Source organism: Montipora capricornis, chromosome 12 (genome assembly GCF_036669925.1).
Source record: "Montipora capricornis isolate CH-2021 chromosome 12, ASM3666992v2, whole genome shotgun sequence".
NCBI classification, from domain to species: Eukaryota; Metazoa; Cnidaria; class Anthozoa; order Scleractinia; family Acroporidae; genus Montipora; species Montipora capricornis.
In genome coordinates, this window is record NC_090894.1 from 31,262,438 (window position 1) to 31,280,150 (window position 17,713).

General features: G+C 40.6%; 1 protein-coding gene across 2 annotated transcripts in view; it reads right to left on the reverse strand.

Annotated features, from left to right (window-relative positions):
- The window catches only part of LOC138026968 (uncharacterized), a 41,119-nt gene that overhangs the window by 11,313 nt on the left and 12,093 nt on the right, over positions 1 to 17,713 (reverse strand). The window contains exons 2-3 of one of the 2 annotated variants that reach the window (XM_068874453.1): positions 4,388 to 4,493; positions 2,181 to 2,285 (exon numbers count right to left, since the gene is read on the reverse strand). In XM_068874453.1, the coding sequence (XP_068730554.1) occupies positions 2,181 to 2,285; positions 4,388 to 4,493 (211 nt within the window). Of the gene's footprint in view, positions 1 to 2,180; positions 2,286 to 4,387; positions 4,494 to 7,487; positions 7,890 to 17,713 lie in introns of those variants that run through there. The other variant, XR_011127375.1, reaches the window with a different exon arrangement.

The following is a 17,713-nucleotide window of genomic DNA, read 5'->3' on the forward strand; positions in this document are numbered from 1 at the left end:
GACACGTCTAACCGCCATGCTAGCCGTAATGTTCCTCTTCTTGGAATGATAACCTTTTACAAGTAAAACTAAATTCCGCTGGCTATAATTGAACTGTTGTGATGACAAAAATTAATTTCATTTATTTAAAGCTCTTTGTGTTTCGCTCAACTTAAATTTCCCGGGAGAGAGAAAAAATAAGGAACGGACCGCCTGAGTGTTCCATGGGAATGGTTCGTATTGTAAAATCCCGACTGTTAACCAGAGTGTTCCATTTTGCCAGAGAATTTCTAGCCATTTTATAATTATCGATGTTTTCAGCTCCTGTGTTTGGTGACCCTCATCTTGTCACGCTGGATGGCAAAAACTATACCTTTAATGGACTCGGCGAGTCGAACAATCCAGAGAAAAAAATAAGGAACATGATAAAAAATTAAGGAACATGATAGCATGATAGACGTCAAAAAAAGGTTCTTCCAACTGCAAGCACGGACAAAACTTGCCAAGGGTGGGGGGAATGCAACTGTGTTCGCTGCAGCAGTAGCAAAAGAAGAGAACAGAAGTACATTGCAATTTACTCTCAAGGAAGAAGGTTACAAAGACATGAAGTGCAGGAATTCTATCAATAGGTCTTGGTATATGTGTCTACAATTGCTAATGATTAAGATCCACATTTTGTTTGATAAATGTTACAAAGTTTCAGCAACAATGAACTGCAAAGGAAGTGTTTTATAAGCCATCGTTTACAGATAGGAGTCTATCCCCAACAGAGAAAGATCTGTCTCCCTTTTAGGAATCTGTGTAAAAGGAATTTATTATCATTCTAGAAAGTTAGCATCCGTGGAATTTAGTTCGATGAGGTACAGTTCTTGCTGTTATATTAATCGTAGTTTTGGTTTGGACGAGCGCAACTGAGTCCAGCTCTGGAGCTTTGTCATTTTACTATTTCTTTGCCGTATTTCAACCTGTTGCTGGCGCCTTATTCCAACACTGAACTTCAATTAATTTCAAAGTGATTTGTGTTTTCATTTTTGTTATTATTCTCCACTTAACATGACTAATTCTCTTTAATTTTTTTGCTTCAGGTGGATTGGAGGTGCTATTTAACGGTCAAATATTCCAAGAATTCCACAGTTTAACAAATGTCAGTTTTCTTCTCAACGACTCCGTGGTTGTGTCGCGTCCACAGAACAACTCTTTCTTGGTCGCATTCCCCTCTGGAATATCTGTGACAGTAACTGAAATTCAAGACTCGCTTTCTATAGTCTTTGCCGCTCCTTCGTCATTCCAGGGCCAAACCAAAGGGCTTCTGGGATTGTGGAACGGAGACCAACAATACGACTTCTCAAAACCCGATGGAACCATCCTCCCGTCCAATGCCACCGGCCGACAAATTCATTTCAACTTTGGATCAGAGTGTAAGTTCCATTTTGGCTTGCGTCGCACATTTATCACTGAATGCGCACAATTTCGAACCGTGAAAAGTACTTGTCAATACGGCATATTTTCACACCTTTTGTTTTGGCATTTTGATCAGAAGGGTATCTTCATCCAAATACGATCAAAGGCCCCTTGCAACCAATTCATTCATGTTTATGCAACATGAGCAACCAACTTGATGAACCCTCTTAGTTATCGCCTCGTGTGCCACTTTTTTGTTCTTACCACATTTTGACGTCATCTGTGATCTATTACTGAACAGACGCACGGCCGGCAACATGGAATCTATTTGTTAAATATTTTGTTTGAAGATCCAATAAAACACCATTTGCGTTACAGCGGCTTTGCCGCCATTGCAGTGTTCGAGTTCCATCTAAGTCAAAGAAAAATGTCTGGGCTCGGCTTGGACTTCGAGGGCATTTCGGGAAAGATTCGTAAAGTCCACGGTCCACGGTCCACACCAAACGCCGACTCCGCAATAACTCATTCATTGCGCTCGCGCGCACGAATAAGGAATGAGTTTAAAATGAGCTCTCATCATTAAATTATACAAGGAAGCTGAGTCTGACATCTCATGTCCAAAATAAATCTGTTCTGGAGAGCTCGTTAGAACGAAAGTACTCGAATACAAATCTCGCAGCACACTGGTGAATCAAAAGTCAGTAAAGGGAGTAAGCGTTGTACTTGTATAGAAATTCTAACCAATCTTGGTTTTTATGTCTATAGGGCAACTTACAGATAATATTAGTTTGTTTACTTACAAACCCGGCGAAAACACCAACACTTTTTCAAATGCTTCCGTTGTCCCTATCTTCTTGGACGAGCCGATTGATTTTGGCAGCGACGAGCTGAGAACGGCGGCGGAGCTGCAACAAGTTGCAAAATTGTTGAGACACGTTCATTAAAAAACACCTTTTCTAGCTTCCAATACTCGCCGTATCTAGAATTTAAACCTTTCCCACTTCCCCTCCCCTCTCCCCCTTTCAATGTTGACTGTTTAAGTTTTTAACAATTTTTTGTCTTGCTAGCAACACTGATAAGGGAAGGGGGGGGGGGGGGGGGGGGGGGGGGGCTGCAGTGTGAGAGATAATCGGTACATTGATAACGCCCCAAGAAGTTAAATGATTTATTTTCGGCATTTTCCGGGATATCCCATTTTTAAGTAAAATTGCCCTGAATCACACGTTGGCTTGAGTATACTACCACAGTCTCACGCGAAAAATGTTTCCGTGAATTATTATATGAAACCTTTGTTATCGAATCCATATTGGTAACTTACAATGCTTGAAATCTAAACGTTAGCCCTAGTATGTAGATGGACCTTCCGAGGAAAAGGACAAATCTCTGACCGGAGAAGGAATTGACCCTTCGACCGTCGGATTAGATCATCGTTGCTCATTAATCCATTATGACATGAGGATTACGTCTGCTGCTCACTTACGACTTAATCATAAGCAAGAGCAACATATACGCAGGCGCATTGAATTGATGTCAATTGTTTCTTTTGTCCTAAAGAAAGTTTCTATTGATCAAGACTCTACTGTGTCTGCGTATGTTGGTTGCGCTTGTGGTTGCGTCGCCAGTGTGAACCATTCTCGTCACCAGAGCTTCGGATCGACCCAAGGCTTTGGGAAACTCTAGGAAACATGCGCCGTAGAGTTCTTATAGTCAAATATTGGCTATTTGAACCTTACGGCGACTGCTCACTCCTCGCGCTAACATGAATGCACCAATTAGAGACGCTTTTGATTGTTCTTTACGAAAACCAATGAGGAGACACTAGTTTGTTTCAGGGTTCCCCATAGCTCTTCTCTCCTTTAGTCAAGAGAAGAGCTCTGGGGTCGAGATTGTAGTTTAGACATGACTTTTGTGAGAGGATCTTTCCATGTTGAACACTTGACTTTGGTCTTACATTATTTAAGGCAAGCACAATGCAACGAGAAAACTTATTTTAAGTGAACTGGGATAGAAAACCGTGATGCAGGCAGTGAACCCGAAATTCCCTCACTTGACTGTTGCTTATTTTTTTAACCTTTTAGACATAGACGAATGTGATACCAATAATCGCAGCTGTGACCACAACTGCGTGAACACCCCTGGATCATCTGTTTGCACTTGTAATTCTGGATACTTTCTTAACTTCGACGGAAAGTCCTGTGAAGGTACTAACTGGTGCAGGCCCAACTGGGAACTTTGTTCAATCACCAATCCACTATTTTATGTCCCCTCTCGAATGCGTTAAGTCTTTTTATAACTGATTCCCCTCCAATGGAGGAAAGGAGGAGGGGTGGGGGGGGGGGGGGGGGATCCCTGATTTACTTTTGTTCATCAAGTATTCCACCAAAATGTGTCGCGCACGTTCTGTATGACCTTCTTCCACAGCAGAAAATTTTGTGAGGGGACTTGCGGGATCTCAGCCGTAATTTTATACTTCCAAATATACCTACCGAGGGTTTGAAAGGTTAACTCTTATAATTAGATGGTTGTGGGTGAGCTCGTTGTCTTCTTTATGCATGTATACACTTCCCTTTGTTAAGTTTCAAAATTGTTGAAATACTCCTACGTTTTGCTTCTTCTAGAAATTTGAATAAAGACCTTTTTACCATTTTTATTATTATTATTATTATTATTATTATTATTATTATTATTATTATTATTATCATTATTATTATTTGTTTTAAACGTCAAGAAGTGCCCCCAACTTTTCTCTTAACATAATATCAACGTGTCCAGAAAATGGGGCGCTAACAGTTACAAAGTGCCTCTTTAGCCCTGCTTGCTCATAAACACGATGCTAATCGTCGTCCCAGTTCTAACCCTTAATGTAAATAGGTAATTCGTGTCTCATTTTTTTTTTTTTTTGTGTTGTCTTCTATAAAGCCCTTGCATCTCTTTCCTCTGCAATCCTGGGTATAAGATGACCCCTTTTATATATATAACAAACTTTCCTCTCAACATAATTGTATACTTTTCCTTCAGCCGCGAATCTTTGTCAAGATAATCAACCTGGCTACCAACATGTCTGCTGCCAATCTGACGGACAAGAGAACTGTTCTTGCTCTGCTGGTTTTTCACTAAATCAAGATGGAAAAACATGCTCAGCTATTCAAACCAAATTGCTTTTACGAATTGCAACAAAAAGAACCTTGAAAAGAGTTTGCTTTTAGTGAATCCATCGATGTTGATTCTAAATGGAAGGTTCTTTTTGTTCCATTTTACAAGACATTGACAAATGTGCGTCCAGCCAGCCGCCATGCAGTCAAAACTGTTCAAACACGAATGGAAGTTACACCTACTCTTGTTTGACAGGATTTATACTCGACAGCAATGAACAGACTTGCAATGGTAGGTTTTCAAATTTGCATTATAGAGAAGTTTTCAAATGACTGTCGAAAGAAATTACGTGATTGCAATTGCTACGCTTAGTGCTTGCGCCATTTTATCAACCAATGAGCAATGAGAAGGAAACCAAAACCAATCGCGACTGGCATGCGCGATTTTTCCCGCGCTTTGAGCAACTTAAGGCCCAGTATTACGGGCAACATTTTTCGTGCAACTTGTCGCGCAAAAATGTTGCGTTGCAAGTTGAGATGGTTTGACGGCGGAACATTTTTGTCTTTCTCGGAATTCGGAGTTTGAACAACGTTTTAATTCCAATAGGCCATTTCCGAGTTGCTTTTTGTCTCGGTTTCGAAGTGAGTCTTGGTGCTCAACTATTCTAAGGGACATGAGTTTGATTTGCATAAGAATAAGCAACTCATTTCCATTTGAATGGTTGTGCACCAAGACTCGCTTTGAAACTGAGGCATGCAACAACTCGGAAATGGGTCATTTCATTTCAATTTCAGCTTTGGCAGGATTTTCACGGCCAAGTTGTTCCACGGCCCGCAATGCCTGTCTGCCGAAGGTGGGCCTCTAATGTATTTTTTCGCTTGTAATGGTGGAACAAACCAAAGGAGGACGCATTCAAACAACCCGTTGCAGAGGCAGCCACCATACACTGCGCAAATGATAGCAGCTGTATATCAAGCAGGTAAGGAACTCTGAGGAAACATGATTGCATTCACTGGAAAAAGTCAGACCGTACGTTGGTCGTCAATTTTGGCTGGGTGGCTGATTGACTGACTGACTGACTGACTGACTGACTGACTGGTTGACTGACTGATTGACACACTGACTGACTGACTGACTGACTCACCGACTGGATGGCTAGCTGACTGACTGACTGGATGGGTGGCTGACTAACTGACTGACTGACTGAGTGGCTAACAAGGTGGTTGACTGACTGATTGCTCACGATAGACTGAATAAGTTGCATCAGCTAATGGCCATGCAATAACATAACAGAGGACCAACTATGTACACATCCTAATAAAATACATGCAAAAAATTCCTCATTTCTGAACTGTTAATCTTATGTAACATTGTTCCAAATTTCCCAGAAAAATCATGTGATTACTAATTACTTTATTCCATTGTTTGCCCCCCAGCATAACACATGGCTAATTTGCATGACAATGTGAGAACCAAGATGGCGACTATCGCGAATAAGGCCTATTGCACCATCCAGGGCTCGTATTTGTGTAGGTGATCACATGATTTCGAGTGCAATTTGGAATAAATAAGCATGAGTAAATTTTTTAAAAGACGAGTAAAATTCGGACTCGTGCAACTTGTAGTCTTTGAAAAAAATTATAAGTGCTTATTTATTCTAAATTGCACAAGAAAATCATGTGATTACTAAATAATGAGATAATAAGATTCGAGATGGTTAAGCAGAAGAAACGCATGCGTATCACGCAATCAGGGAAACATTGCTCCATCCAGGGCTCGCGTTTGATTTCAAAACAAAAGATTTGATTTCTATATTGTTTCTAGACCGTTCAAAATACATTTGTAAATTGCACAGTTACAACTTTGCACTGATGTTACACGGTTTTGCACTGTATTGCAGCAAACCTGCACTGCTTTTTTAGCCAATCAGAGAGCGTATAACTTTAATCGCTATCCGACTGTTTCAATATGTAGAAAATTTTCCGTATTACGCACACTCTTAGCACGTCTAAGTTAAGGCGTGCACATAGACGCTGGCCAACGTTCGACCTGAAATACATTTTTCCATCTGAATAGTGACCTATCCACTGGATAAAAATATTCCGCCTTCGAACAACTGGGGGCCAGTTGCTTTGTAGATAGTATATATCTTGTAAATCAATCAAGCCAGTGGTCGGCACTTGCGAGGAACCCACCGACCAGGGATTATGTCAATTACCACCAAAAGGGGGCAAGATTACTGAGCGCCGATTGGCTGAGATTGGAAGGGGGGGGGGGGGGGGGGCATTTTACCTTCAAGGACACTTTTGGTAATGACGAGGGCATGTCAATGCATGCTATCAATGCAACAATTTCACCTTTATTGCACTATTTCAACTTTCTGCGCTATTTTACTGTTCTGCACTCTGTTTGGGATTAATTGACATGCTTTCAGCCAATCAACGCTCTTGATTTTTTCAGTGCATATCATTAGGTGTAAATAAGCACTTGCAAATTTTTTTTTCGTTAGTCTTAGTGAAACATTTGCCGTACTCGCCACATTACACGAGAAACCATGTGATTACCTATACTTATTCATAAAATAATTAGGATAGTACGCGCACTCTAATTGGTCAATAGCTGTGTTTAGATGAGAGTACGGAACACGGCTGCGACATCACGAGCGTGTATCAAGAAAATCCGTTTCAATCAAGAATTTTCCTTCATTTGTTCTCTTCATTTGTCGAATTATCTTTGAGAAATATTTTATAAAAGCAATAGAGGACTTTTTTCCATGTTTCCGGGGGAGTTGGAAGAATTCTCGACAGTTATGCAAACCCTCGACTGCGTCTCGGGTTTGCATAACTGTCTCGAGGTCTCCCAACTCCCCCTCGTGTTTAGATGAGGCTATGGAAACACGGAAAACGTCCTCTATTGCTTGAATATCCTGGAATGGCCAGCAAAAAAAGACTTTCAGTAATCATGCACTCAAGTTCTATTTTTTTTTTTGTCTTTGTTAAGATCTAAACGAAAGCGCCGATAATTAAACAACCTCATATTCACCGAGGATCAAGTACATCTCTTGCCTGGTTACCAAAAACAGGTTTCTGAAGTTTCTGTTGTGGTCGTCATTGCATTCTACTTACAGACTCCTCCCGGCTCATCAGGCTCCGTGATAAACAAGAATGTTTTGGTGGCAATTGCGAAGTCGTTTGTGGCGGAAATCTCTTCTGGTATCAATGCAAACATCTCAAATGCGATACAACTCTTTGACAACACAATCACAACAGCACCAACATCAGAACCAACATCATCAACAATATCAGCAACGACATCAGCAATTGCCTCGACATTCAAAATGTTCACTTCCACAACTACAACAGCACCAACATCAGAACCAGCATCAGCAACAACATGTCGAGGTGTCTTTAAGTTTCCTAAAAAAGCAACCTATTTGACTTTCTCTAAAAATAAAAAGTACAAAAACAAGTTTTGTTTTTGTTAACAGTGAAAGGACGCTTCGTGGTGAGGAAAAGAACGATACATTGTGCCTGGAATTGGGCCGTATAAAGCGCACTGATGATGTTGGTTACTACAATGACACCTACGCGTAAGTAAACGCTATCATACATACCATATTAGTGCCTCCGAGAGTTACGCTTTTGGCGGCGGAACCGCGAGAACAATAGTGAGTCGTTCGAATGCACTATGTTAGGTCTATTTCAGAGGATAAAATCTCTTCACACTCGCGATCTTAAATATGTATCTTTTAAGGAAAAGTTCAAACAAATGACTCATTTTGCAACGTGGGAAATTACATTTAATGCCTTGAGCCGTTGTAACTCAGGGTTCGCGCTGGATTTTGTCCAGGGTGGACTTTCATGCACCGGACCAAAATGGCGGAAGACAAAAGAACCATTGTTATTCTGATTAGGCCTTGTTGATTAGGTATTGTTATGTTCGTTTTGTTGTTTTGTTTTACGGACAGTAATTATTCCGGATCCGGTAAACTATATGAAAGACAAGGCAATTGCTTGCCAAATTTCAGTATTGATCAAGGAGTTTTCAAGAACCAGAAACTGAATTTTCAAGGAGTGTTTCTAAGAACATTTCTATGCCATACATCGTATTTCAGTGTTTTCTTTCCTTAAAAAGTCTACCTTGATATTCTTTACCACGTCCTGCGACTTAAGGACGTTCGCGCCCATTGTTACTGCGCATCCTCACAGCGCACGCAAATTCACATGCCACGTCATGCATCGAGCGCACGCGCTAAGTACTAAAATGAACAATGATCTTGGATATTCGGTTTTTCTTACAAACAGATTTTATTTACAATTATCTTTACATTGTCCAAAAATGAACAAAAAATCAATGTAGGAAGTTAAAAAAATTTCAAGATTTCTGTCCTCAGGACATGGAATCCTGTCATCTTGCGGCTGCAAGGCGCATAAAACTATGGTCGCTAAATGCTTGTTCTTTCAACAGTTAACTAAATTCACTTGATGGATCCACTCAAACAAAGTTTGGTAGAGAACATTTCACTTCATAAATGTAATTGCAATATTTTTGGGCTTACAGACACTGTGGCATTATTATTTACTAAAGAAGCCGGATTTTTTCAGATTTAGGGTGACTGTTCTACCTGGCAAGTTCTCTCCAAAACGAAGTCGGTGACCCCCCCGCCCCCCTCCCCCATTTTTTTTACATTTAAGAAATCACTAACTCATCATCTTTCAATGGTAAAAATTTGCAGAAAAAAATCAATGTTACAAAAGTTTCGCGCGAATGTCCTTAAGTGCACGCACAGGCATTTTATATTTGCTGTAATCTTACCCCAATAATCAAATATTTGGGCTCAATGTCTAAAATGTCTCTTCAACTTAGCATGATGCAATCTCAACAATTTTCATAATTTTTCACCCAAGCAAAACTTCAAGGAGGTTTCAAGCAGTTTCCAATCACCACCCATTCATTCCATTCCACTCCAATCGATTCCATTGTTTCACTTCAAGGCACGAAACACAAAAAACATGTCCCAGGAGAAATTGCCAACAATGGATTTGCTAAAGTTTTGGGGGGTAATAGAGGTGTCTTATGGGATTGTGCAAGTAGTGAATTGTCAGTATTGGACTGGAACTAGCTTTGCACTGGAGGCTAATTCGGGGGAAATTTTTTAAGTGCAAATACTTTTTAATATATTCTCCCGCATAAGCCTCTATTGCAAGCTAGTGCCAGTCCAATACTGAGAATACGAATATGGAATATGGTCTATGTTCCCTGGGAACGAGGTTGGGAGTGTGAGCTGTTTTCACTATCCCATTTGTCTTGCTAAGTACCTTTTCACCTTTGGATATTGGATGTTCTAACACAAATAACAATAGGGTAACAGTAACACGTCACAATTATTCAAGATGGCGGCGCCTGCGAAATTTGGAAACAAAAATAGGTGATTCCAAAACGCTTTCTTTGAAAATATTTAGATTGACTTGACTGTCACAGTTATTTCCCATTTGACTCGATTTGTGTTAATTGTTAATTTCAATTTACATTGTCCTCAATTAGTGCTTCGGCGCTAGAACGACGAGACACTTAAATTAAAGTTCGTTTCCTTTCCTTATTTAAGTTATTTCTTTATTGAAGTGGAGGTTCCCTTTACAACTGTTCACTTACGGTTCATGTCCGTGGCTCAAAAACGCCTCGTGCTTAACCTCGCTATTATTGGATATAAGGACCTGTTTATGACAATGGTGCTCACAGAGAGTAAATGGAATGGGATTCTATAGAACAAAACGGCATAGAACGCAGTAAAGTAGAATAACACGTGTAGGCACTGCTGCAAAACAAAGTACATCTTAACATGATCATCATCGAGCTACAAGAACATTACACAGTACAACGCAGTTGGCCAATTTTCTCATTCTTTATTGCACGTTTTCCGATAAAAGAAACTGTACTTTTGTTTTTACTTTCTAACGTTTATTCGTTCTCGCAAGTAAGCTTTTTTTTTTCATGTATACCGTGTGGCTAAATAGACACTATTAGAATGTGTGATCGTTTTTGATAGAGAATCGACTTCGTCATAAAAATCTGCTATTAAAGTTAACATCTTAGGGCCCGGTTTCAACAATATGAACAGTCACACATCCAACACTAGCTTTGTTCAACAAAATATGGGGAGCATCTTAAAAGTGGGTAGTATCATGAGATTATCCCTTTCATTTTGAGCATAAATTTACTAACTCGATTTTTAGTGACATTTTCATTCTTAAATTGCTTCTGGATTACCGCAGTGAGATACAAATGGATCAAATTTTAAAGTAAAAATGAGCCACAGTAAGTTATTACGTCGGAATTTATCTAAGATGCAAGGGGAGTACTTGAAAACGTGGGCTCGATGTTTTCAAATTGGCATCATCTTAATCTTGGAAACGCGTAACCAAAGACACTTACGAATGGTTTCTGTGAGGTAACATAGCCGTTTTGAAGAAAATTTTGCCATTAATTTTTGTTAGCCATCGGTAAACAGGTCGCCTTTGTTTTCCAGATTTTTGCTGCAATCCATGAAACGCAAACTGATGCTAATTATTCATATAGAGCCATTGAATTGACTAATTTTCGGCTTGTAGCTTGGACAAGTGTTAAAAGTGAATGAAAATCGTATTTTAGGGCAAAAATCCGTAAGTTAACTATATATTACTCAATTCAAACAGATTTTTTTAAAATACCTGTTTATGCAAGTGCATTTTCTAACACGATTTCAAAACTGAACTTAACACGATATTAAATATTTCAGTTTTCTGTCAAAAGACAATGTCATTCACACCATGAGTTAATATTTTAGGTACAAGAAATGCACTCCACTGCATTGCGAAAGGTATCGAGAATTACTTTTGTATTGTTTACATTACTGTTTTGTTCGGGTCTTGACAAACTGCGGGCCAGCGAGCCATACGAGTCTCTCATTCGAGTCACCCATATCAAATAGCGCTGATAAAAAGTATTTAAGTCTAAGCACCAATTGTAAAACGGTTAGCTTGCAATAACTGTGTGACTCGCATGTGGACTCGCCGTGTTTTCTCGCATAATTCGCAGCCATGGCTCGCACATTGTCCACAAATGTTTATTTCTTTTTTTTCAAACACATGCAGTGTCACTTTCACTGAAATGCATTTAAATCTTGACGTACGGTTTAAAAGGTAGGGGTAGAGCAAAAAATATGACCGAAGTTCAAAGAGTTTTAAACCAAATCAATATACATATGCTAACTAGCAAAAACTGAATGAGCGTCAATTGTGCGGTATCAAAGATACGAATGATCCACATTGAGAAGTCGTACCTTCTAACGAGATTTCGTATTGGGAAAACGACTGGTTTCATGCTTGACGCAGAGTTAGTTTCACGAGATGTGCGACGCGCCCGTGGTACTGATGGTGCACGTCTATTCCAGTCGTCGGAATTCCTCACCATCTCCAAGGTCGCCTCTTTCTTCTCTATACAGAGCGCCGCAGTAGGGATCCCCACGCGATTGATATTCAAGAAGCTCAGGAAGAGGCTAAATTTAGCGAAGCAAAATAGGAAGCTGTAGCCGCAATACAGCTTGACCATTCTTTGATGGACGATCAGTACAACCTTTGTGCAATGGCGTTGGATGGCAGTTTGAAGCTCCTGAAACTACCCATGCTGCGGCACATGTGTGAAGACCTTGGCCTCGATATACCACCCAAGCCCGTGGCACTGTTAAAATAAATTACTAGCAAATGTACTTGCCAAAACTAATTTTGTCACTGCCTTTCCTGTTAATTTTGCCTGGATGGGAGAGTGTAGAAGAGGGAGACTGAAGGGCTGACTCGTGTCCAATCGTCAGTTACATTTTATTTTAATACATGTTCGTAACCAGATTTTCTTTTTTATTATTACCCTTTTTCACCCTCACCTTTTTGGCCTCCCTTGTCTTTCGATTATTCCTATGACTTTTCCGAGATTATTGAGGACAAGCGAGTAAAAAAATTCACCGCCCCTTTAGGAGCAAACCATTAGAAGAATGACGAAGTAGGTAGTACTCAGTCTGCAACTTATTTTGTTTTACTTGCAAGTTATACGTACACTCCATGGAACAGGTTTTTCGAGAAGTTTTTTGCGGGCAAGACGAAAACGAAAATCTATCCAACTTCAACAAAATGCCGCTTGAATTTGTGAAACCGTAGCAAAACCTTTCGGAGTAGAACTCAACCCACATATGTCGCCGAGTCTGGGAATCGATTTTAGGCCACATTGGTACAATGGTGTTTTGTTTCAGATGTGCGGCCAAGCGTTCCACGAGAAAATGGAATTTTTTTACCCAGAGCTTCCACAAACCGTAGACTCTCGTCTCAATAGAATCGCCGAAATTGGCGAGCTGTTTCACTGCAGGCTCGTTTCAAAAAGTACTAAAAGGCTTTCACGACACCACGTTGTTGTAGCTCCTCTTGGGGGTGTTGAGGCTCTATCGGCGGGGCCTCTGCCGGGGCAACTGCCACTTCCAAAAAGCATTAAAAGAAAGTTTCCAAACGCGAAAAACATAATTTCACTCGGAGCTCCATCAAATGGCTTGTTTCAAAAGCTTTTGACGACAACACCGTTAAGGATAGCGCGTTTCAGATCATCAGCAATGTTGGATTATCAATAATCAGGAGCAGTCGTGGCTCAGTTGGCTAGTGCGCGGCTTTCGGAGCGAGAGGTGCCCGGTTCGATCCTCGGTGACTTAAACGTCTGTTTTGACTTTCCTCGGATCCGTGTAGCTATAGCTTTAAATACCCTTAAAACGAAGCACTGACAGAGGGAGGGGGGTAAAGGGCGCACCGTCGGCTTCCATTGATACCAGCCTCGTAGCTGAAGGAACTAGCGACGTTAAAAAAAGTTACTTTACCTTTACTTTACCTTTACCTTTTATTGGAACAATGCAACAAATGTAAAAGACTCTGGTCGAAATCTTCAGACAATTGCAACCAAAACAACCTAATTATGTACAAAAATATATATATATTACAACAAATTCACACCGAACTGCAAAAAGAGTTTCAAAAAAGAAAAAATTCATTCTGGCCGCCGATCAAATGTTACGCACGTACGCTTTCATTTTTAAAGGAAAACACCCGGAGGGGTTAAATTCCTTATAGAAAACTTGTTTTCAAAAAAAAAAAGAAAGTTAATAATCTGCAGCTCTCCTGTGGTTTTACACATGACGTGTTTTGGAAATCACTTAAATCCTGATCGTAGCCTGTGAAGTTGCGATAAAGGAGGGCATCAGCTGTATATAGTTACATATTGCGACCATGAAATTGTGTCTTTTAGTATACGGTAAGTTCATAGCAAAAAGTACTGTAAGTAACGACAAGAAGTCACCAATGCCACGATTTCAAATTCAGCTATACAGAAAAAAAGTTCATTGGATAGTTACGCAAGAAACTGTTCTTAAAATGTATTTCTTTATTTTCGAAGCTGTATAGAACGGGGTTGGATTTTGTGGAACGTATCACCAGAACTTGAAACCAATAATTCTGCCCGTATTCGTGTTATAGGAAAGTTATCATGGAACAGAAATCAACTCCAACGGGTTCCATTCAAGCCTAGACTTTTTTCAAGCTTTTCTCGCAGTTACTGAAGTGGCTGCTTAACTGGCATGATCAGGAATGCCTTTATGTTAAAAAAAAGACACCCATGTGCAGTGCCTTCATTGGCATGCTCTTTCAATCTTAAATCTCGTACCGTTTTTACTAACGTTTTTCACACAAGTCATTGACGTTTTCGCAGCACAACACGAAATCAGAATAGAAATCCTAAGTAGTATTGATTTTGAGGACACCCGCGCACTTAAACGCGATGTTTTGATACTACACCTGACGCTAATTGCAACCCCACTTAAACACCACGATGTTTTAATACTTCACCCATTTGCGCCAACAGCACACTTCAATGCTACGCCCAACGCTAAATTGCGGGGTCAGGGAGTTTGGCTTAATCACAGTTTCACGCTGTCAATTTTAACACTTGTTTCACAATGGACATCCGTGACAAGCCCTACATCGATTCTTTTGCGAAGATTTTCCATTGTTTTACCAAAGATGGAGTTGTTCATGAGTTTGAAAAAGCCTTTTTCGAAAGGGTTCTTTGCTTTGGATGTTTTTTCCGTATTGAAGTCGATGTAGTCTTTCGGCCAAGGAGACTGATCGAACTCTAAGACACGATGGACCTTGGTTAATTTTAGGCCCAGATCGAGGTATAGCTGCAGATTTCTGTAATGCAGGAGGTACTTTTCTTTCTTGTATAATGTAGGAATAAGCTTTTCTACGAGGCCGAGTTTTATTTTGAATCCATCGGCGATCCCTTGACAATATGGAGACAGCATATCTCTTTCGACCTTTATCTTTTCCGGCGCAAGAGGGTAATCATTGTGTAGATCGTGTAGTTCCCGAGGGTACTCAAGATCGACTTCAAGAATCAATCCTTTTTTGCTATCTTCTTTATATTTGACCAGGTCGATCTCATTGATCTGTTTTTCTGTCAACCATTTGAATCCGCCCGTTGGCAAAGGTTGGCTCATGGCCCAACCGTCATCATCATCATCATGATCATCATCATATCCTTTCTTTAAACACGATAGGGTTTAAAGCTCAGAGCTTGTGGGGTCGTGTGAAATAATTACAATATGAAGCTATATTAAAATAGGGATAAATTTACTTACAGATCACAACTACTATAGTAAAAGATAAAAAAGAGAATATTAATTCATATCTAGGCTAAGAGATATTCAAAAGTTCACATATTAACATCTAAATAAATAGACTACAGCAATTAAGACATAAAACATAAAATGTTTAAAAGCATTTAAAATCTTGATAGTGCCTAGGCAGCGTCTGGACCGACTGTGCGCTAAAATCAAGTTCCTTAAGATATAAATCCTTCTTCATTTTACGATAAAAATCAGTACTCTGGCCCGTAAAATGAGTTGAGACAGCGTTCCAAAGGATAGCGCCTCTATAGCTTATAGAGTTTTTAAGAAACTTAGAATAAGATAGATTGTTAGCGTCAAGATCCGTGATATACTTTGACGGGGCCTTTGGATAATAATTGTTCGTGTATTTGTTGTGTGGTGGAGGTTTTCCATACAAAATAAAACTAAGGCAACGAGCGAGAAGAGCAAATTTTTTAACTAGCGATCCGAGCACTACACGATAACACAACAATATGGCGGATCTCTCGAAACACATGTTTTTGTCTCTAGTCTGCAGGGAACTAAGTCCTATTTTGGAGGAGTCCGCTGACCTGAGGGCAGTCGGCAACATAGCCACCCCTGTATACGACTTTAGTCTATACACTACTTTCGGCCTCCTCAAGGAGGCAAAGCTTGACGACTGACCGCTTGATTGTTTCTTGTTTCGTCTGGACTTCGACGGCGCGAATGAGGCCATCATTTCCTGGGAATATCTTGACGACTCGGCCAAGAGTCCATCTGCCACGAGGTAGGTTATCCTCAACTACCAATATCAGGTCCCCAATTTGAACATCAGTTTGAGACCTAGTTCTGCACTTCTTCCGCTCAGTAAAATTGGTTCCGTTGTCGCTGTAGATGTTTCTCGGTTTTCCTCTTCTAGCCACCATTCTTCTCAGTGCCATGATAAAGCTATCTGTTTCGAGCAAGTGAGCGAGTGAGTGTACCCCCCTTGTCACAAGGCAGGTGAACAGACAATCGTATCGCTTTACTGTGGATCTTCTTTTTTTAACTAGCAACGGTCCAAAATAATCCACACCAGTGTTGTAAAAAGGTGGGGTGAAAGCTTGGAGTCAGCTTTGAGGTAGGCTTGCCATCAGCGGTGGATCTGGTTTGGCATTGTGAGTTCTGCAAACATGACATGACTTGGCTATTTTCTTGAGAGCAGATCTCACTTTGGGGATTCAATACCGTTGCCGCAACTCAGCAAGGATGTGCTCTACTCCAGAGTGGTTCATTCTCTGATGAAAGTGTAACAAGATCAAAGGAACAATGTCATGCTTCTTAGGAAGAATAGCAGGATGTTTGGCTTGATGTGGAATTGGCGCAGGTTTCAGTCGACCCCCGACGCGCAAGATACCCTTCTCGTTGGTGTAAGGGTAGAGGGATCTAAGGTCACTGCTGCAGTGTATCTCCTTTCCTGCGGCTAACCGGCTCAGGTCTTCGGAGTAGGCTTGAGCTTGGGCCCTCTTAATCCAGAATTCTTCAGGCCTTACGAGCTCTTCAGCAGATAAGGGTCCCTTAGTAATTTTCACATGTTCATTCCTGTGACAACAGCATGACACAAACCGAAATACCCATGCAGTAACTCTTGTCAGGTTGGTCCACGAAGAGGTCTTCTTAGGGTCCAGAAACTCATGGTTGACTTCAGAACTGAGACCCAGCCAGGCTTCACTTTTAACTACAGGATCATTGTCAGTTGGAGGCTGGCAGATAACTTGGTTTGGCCAACAGTCTTCACCCCGCAAAAGAAAGTGTGGGCCGTTAAACCACCGGCTATCTCGGAGAAGGTCTTGAGCAGAAAGACCTCTTGAACAATCGTCGGCAACATTGAGGCGTCCAGGGACATGCCGCCTGGCTTAAGGATCAGACCCTTCCTTTATTTATTTTTCCATTATTGCTTCAAAATCAGCATGTATCGCAAACGGACGGGCAATTTCTTTTGAAGATTAGAGAATTTCGCTAATGGAGGCTTTTCGATCTTTCGACCTCGAAAATTGGTGAAACGTACTAATTTGGGCATATTGATTGAATACATGCCGTTTATTGTGATGCATCTCTCTTTGTTTTCAGCCAAGACTCTCTCGGAACTTGAGCATTGCAAGCAGTACCTACAGAAGTGTTTTCTTCTTTTGTGTTTCGTTTGATTGTACATGAACCTGTTGGAGTCTTTGACCAACACATAATGTGCCTTGGTTATCTCGCCACCTGGAGGCGACTCGTTTTTCAGCCGTTCTTCGTCAAGGCGTTTGCGAATGTCAGAGAAAAGGGGTCTGACCTTCAGTTTCCTATCTTGCCGGGGGACCATAGGCTCTTTGACGTTGTATTTTGCAAGCTCTTTGAGAAGTTCCGCCCTTTTCATTTTTCGCACTTCGGTTAGCAACAACAGATCTAAACTACTCGTACATAATTATCTCTTTTGATAAATAGATAAGATACGGTTGTCCCTCTTCGTAAGTGAATACATTGATGCTAATGAAATTTTGTCTTTCAATTCTAGGATCTGTTAGA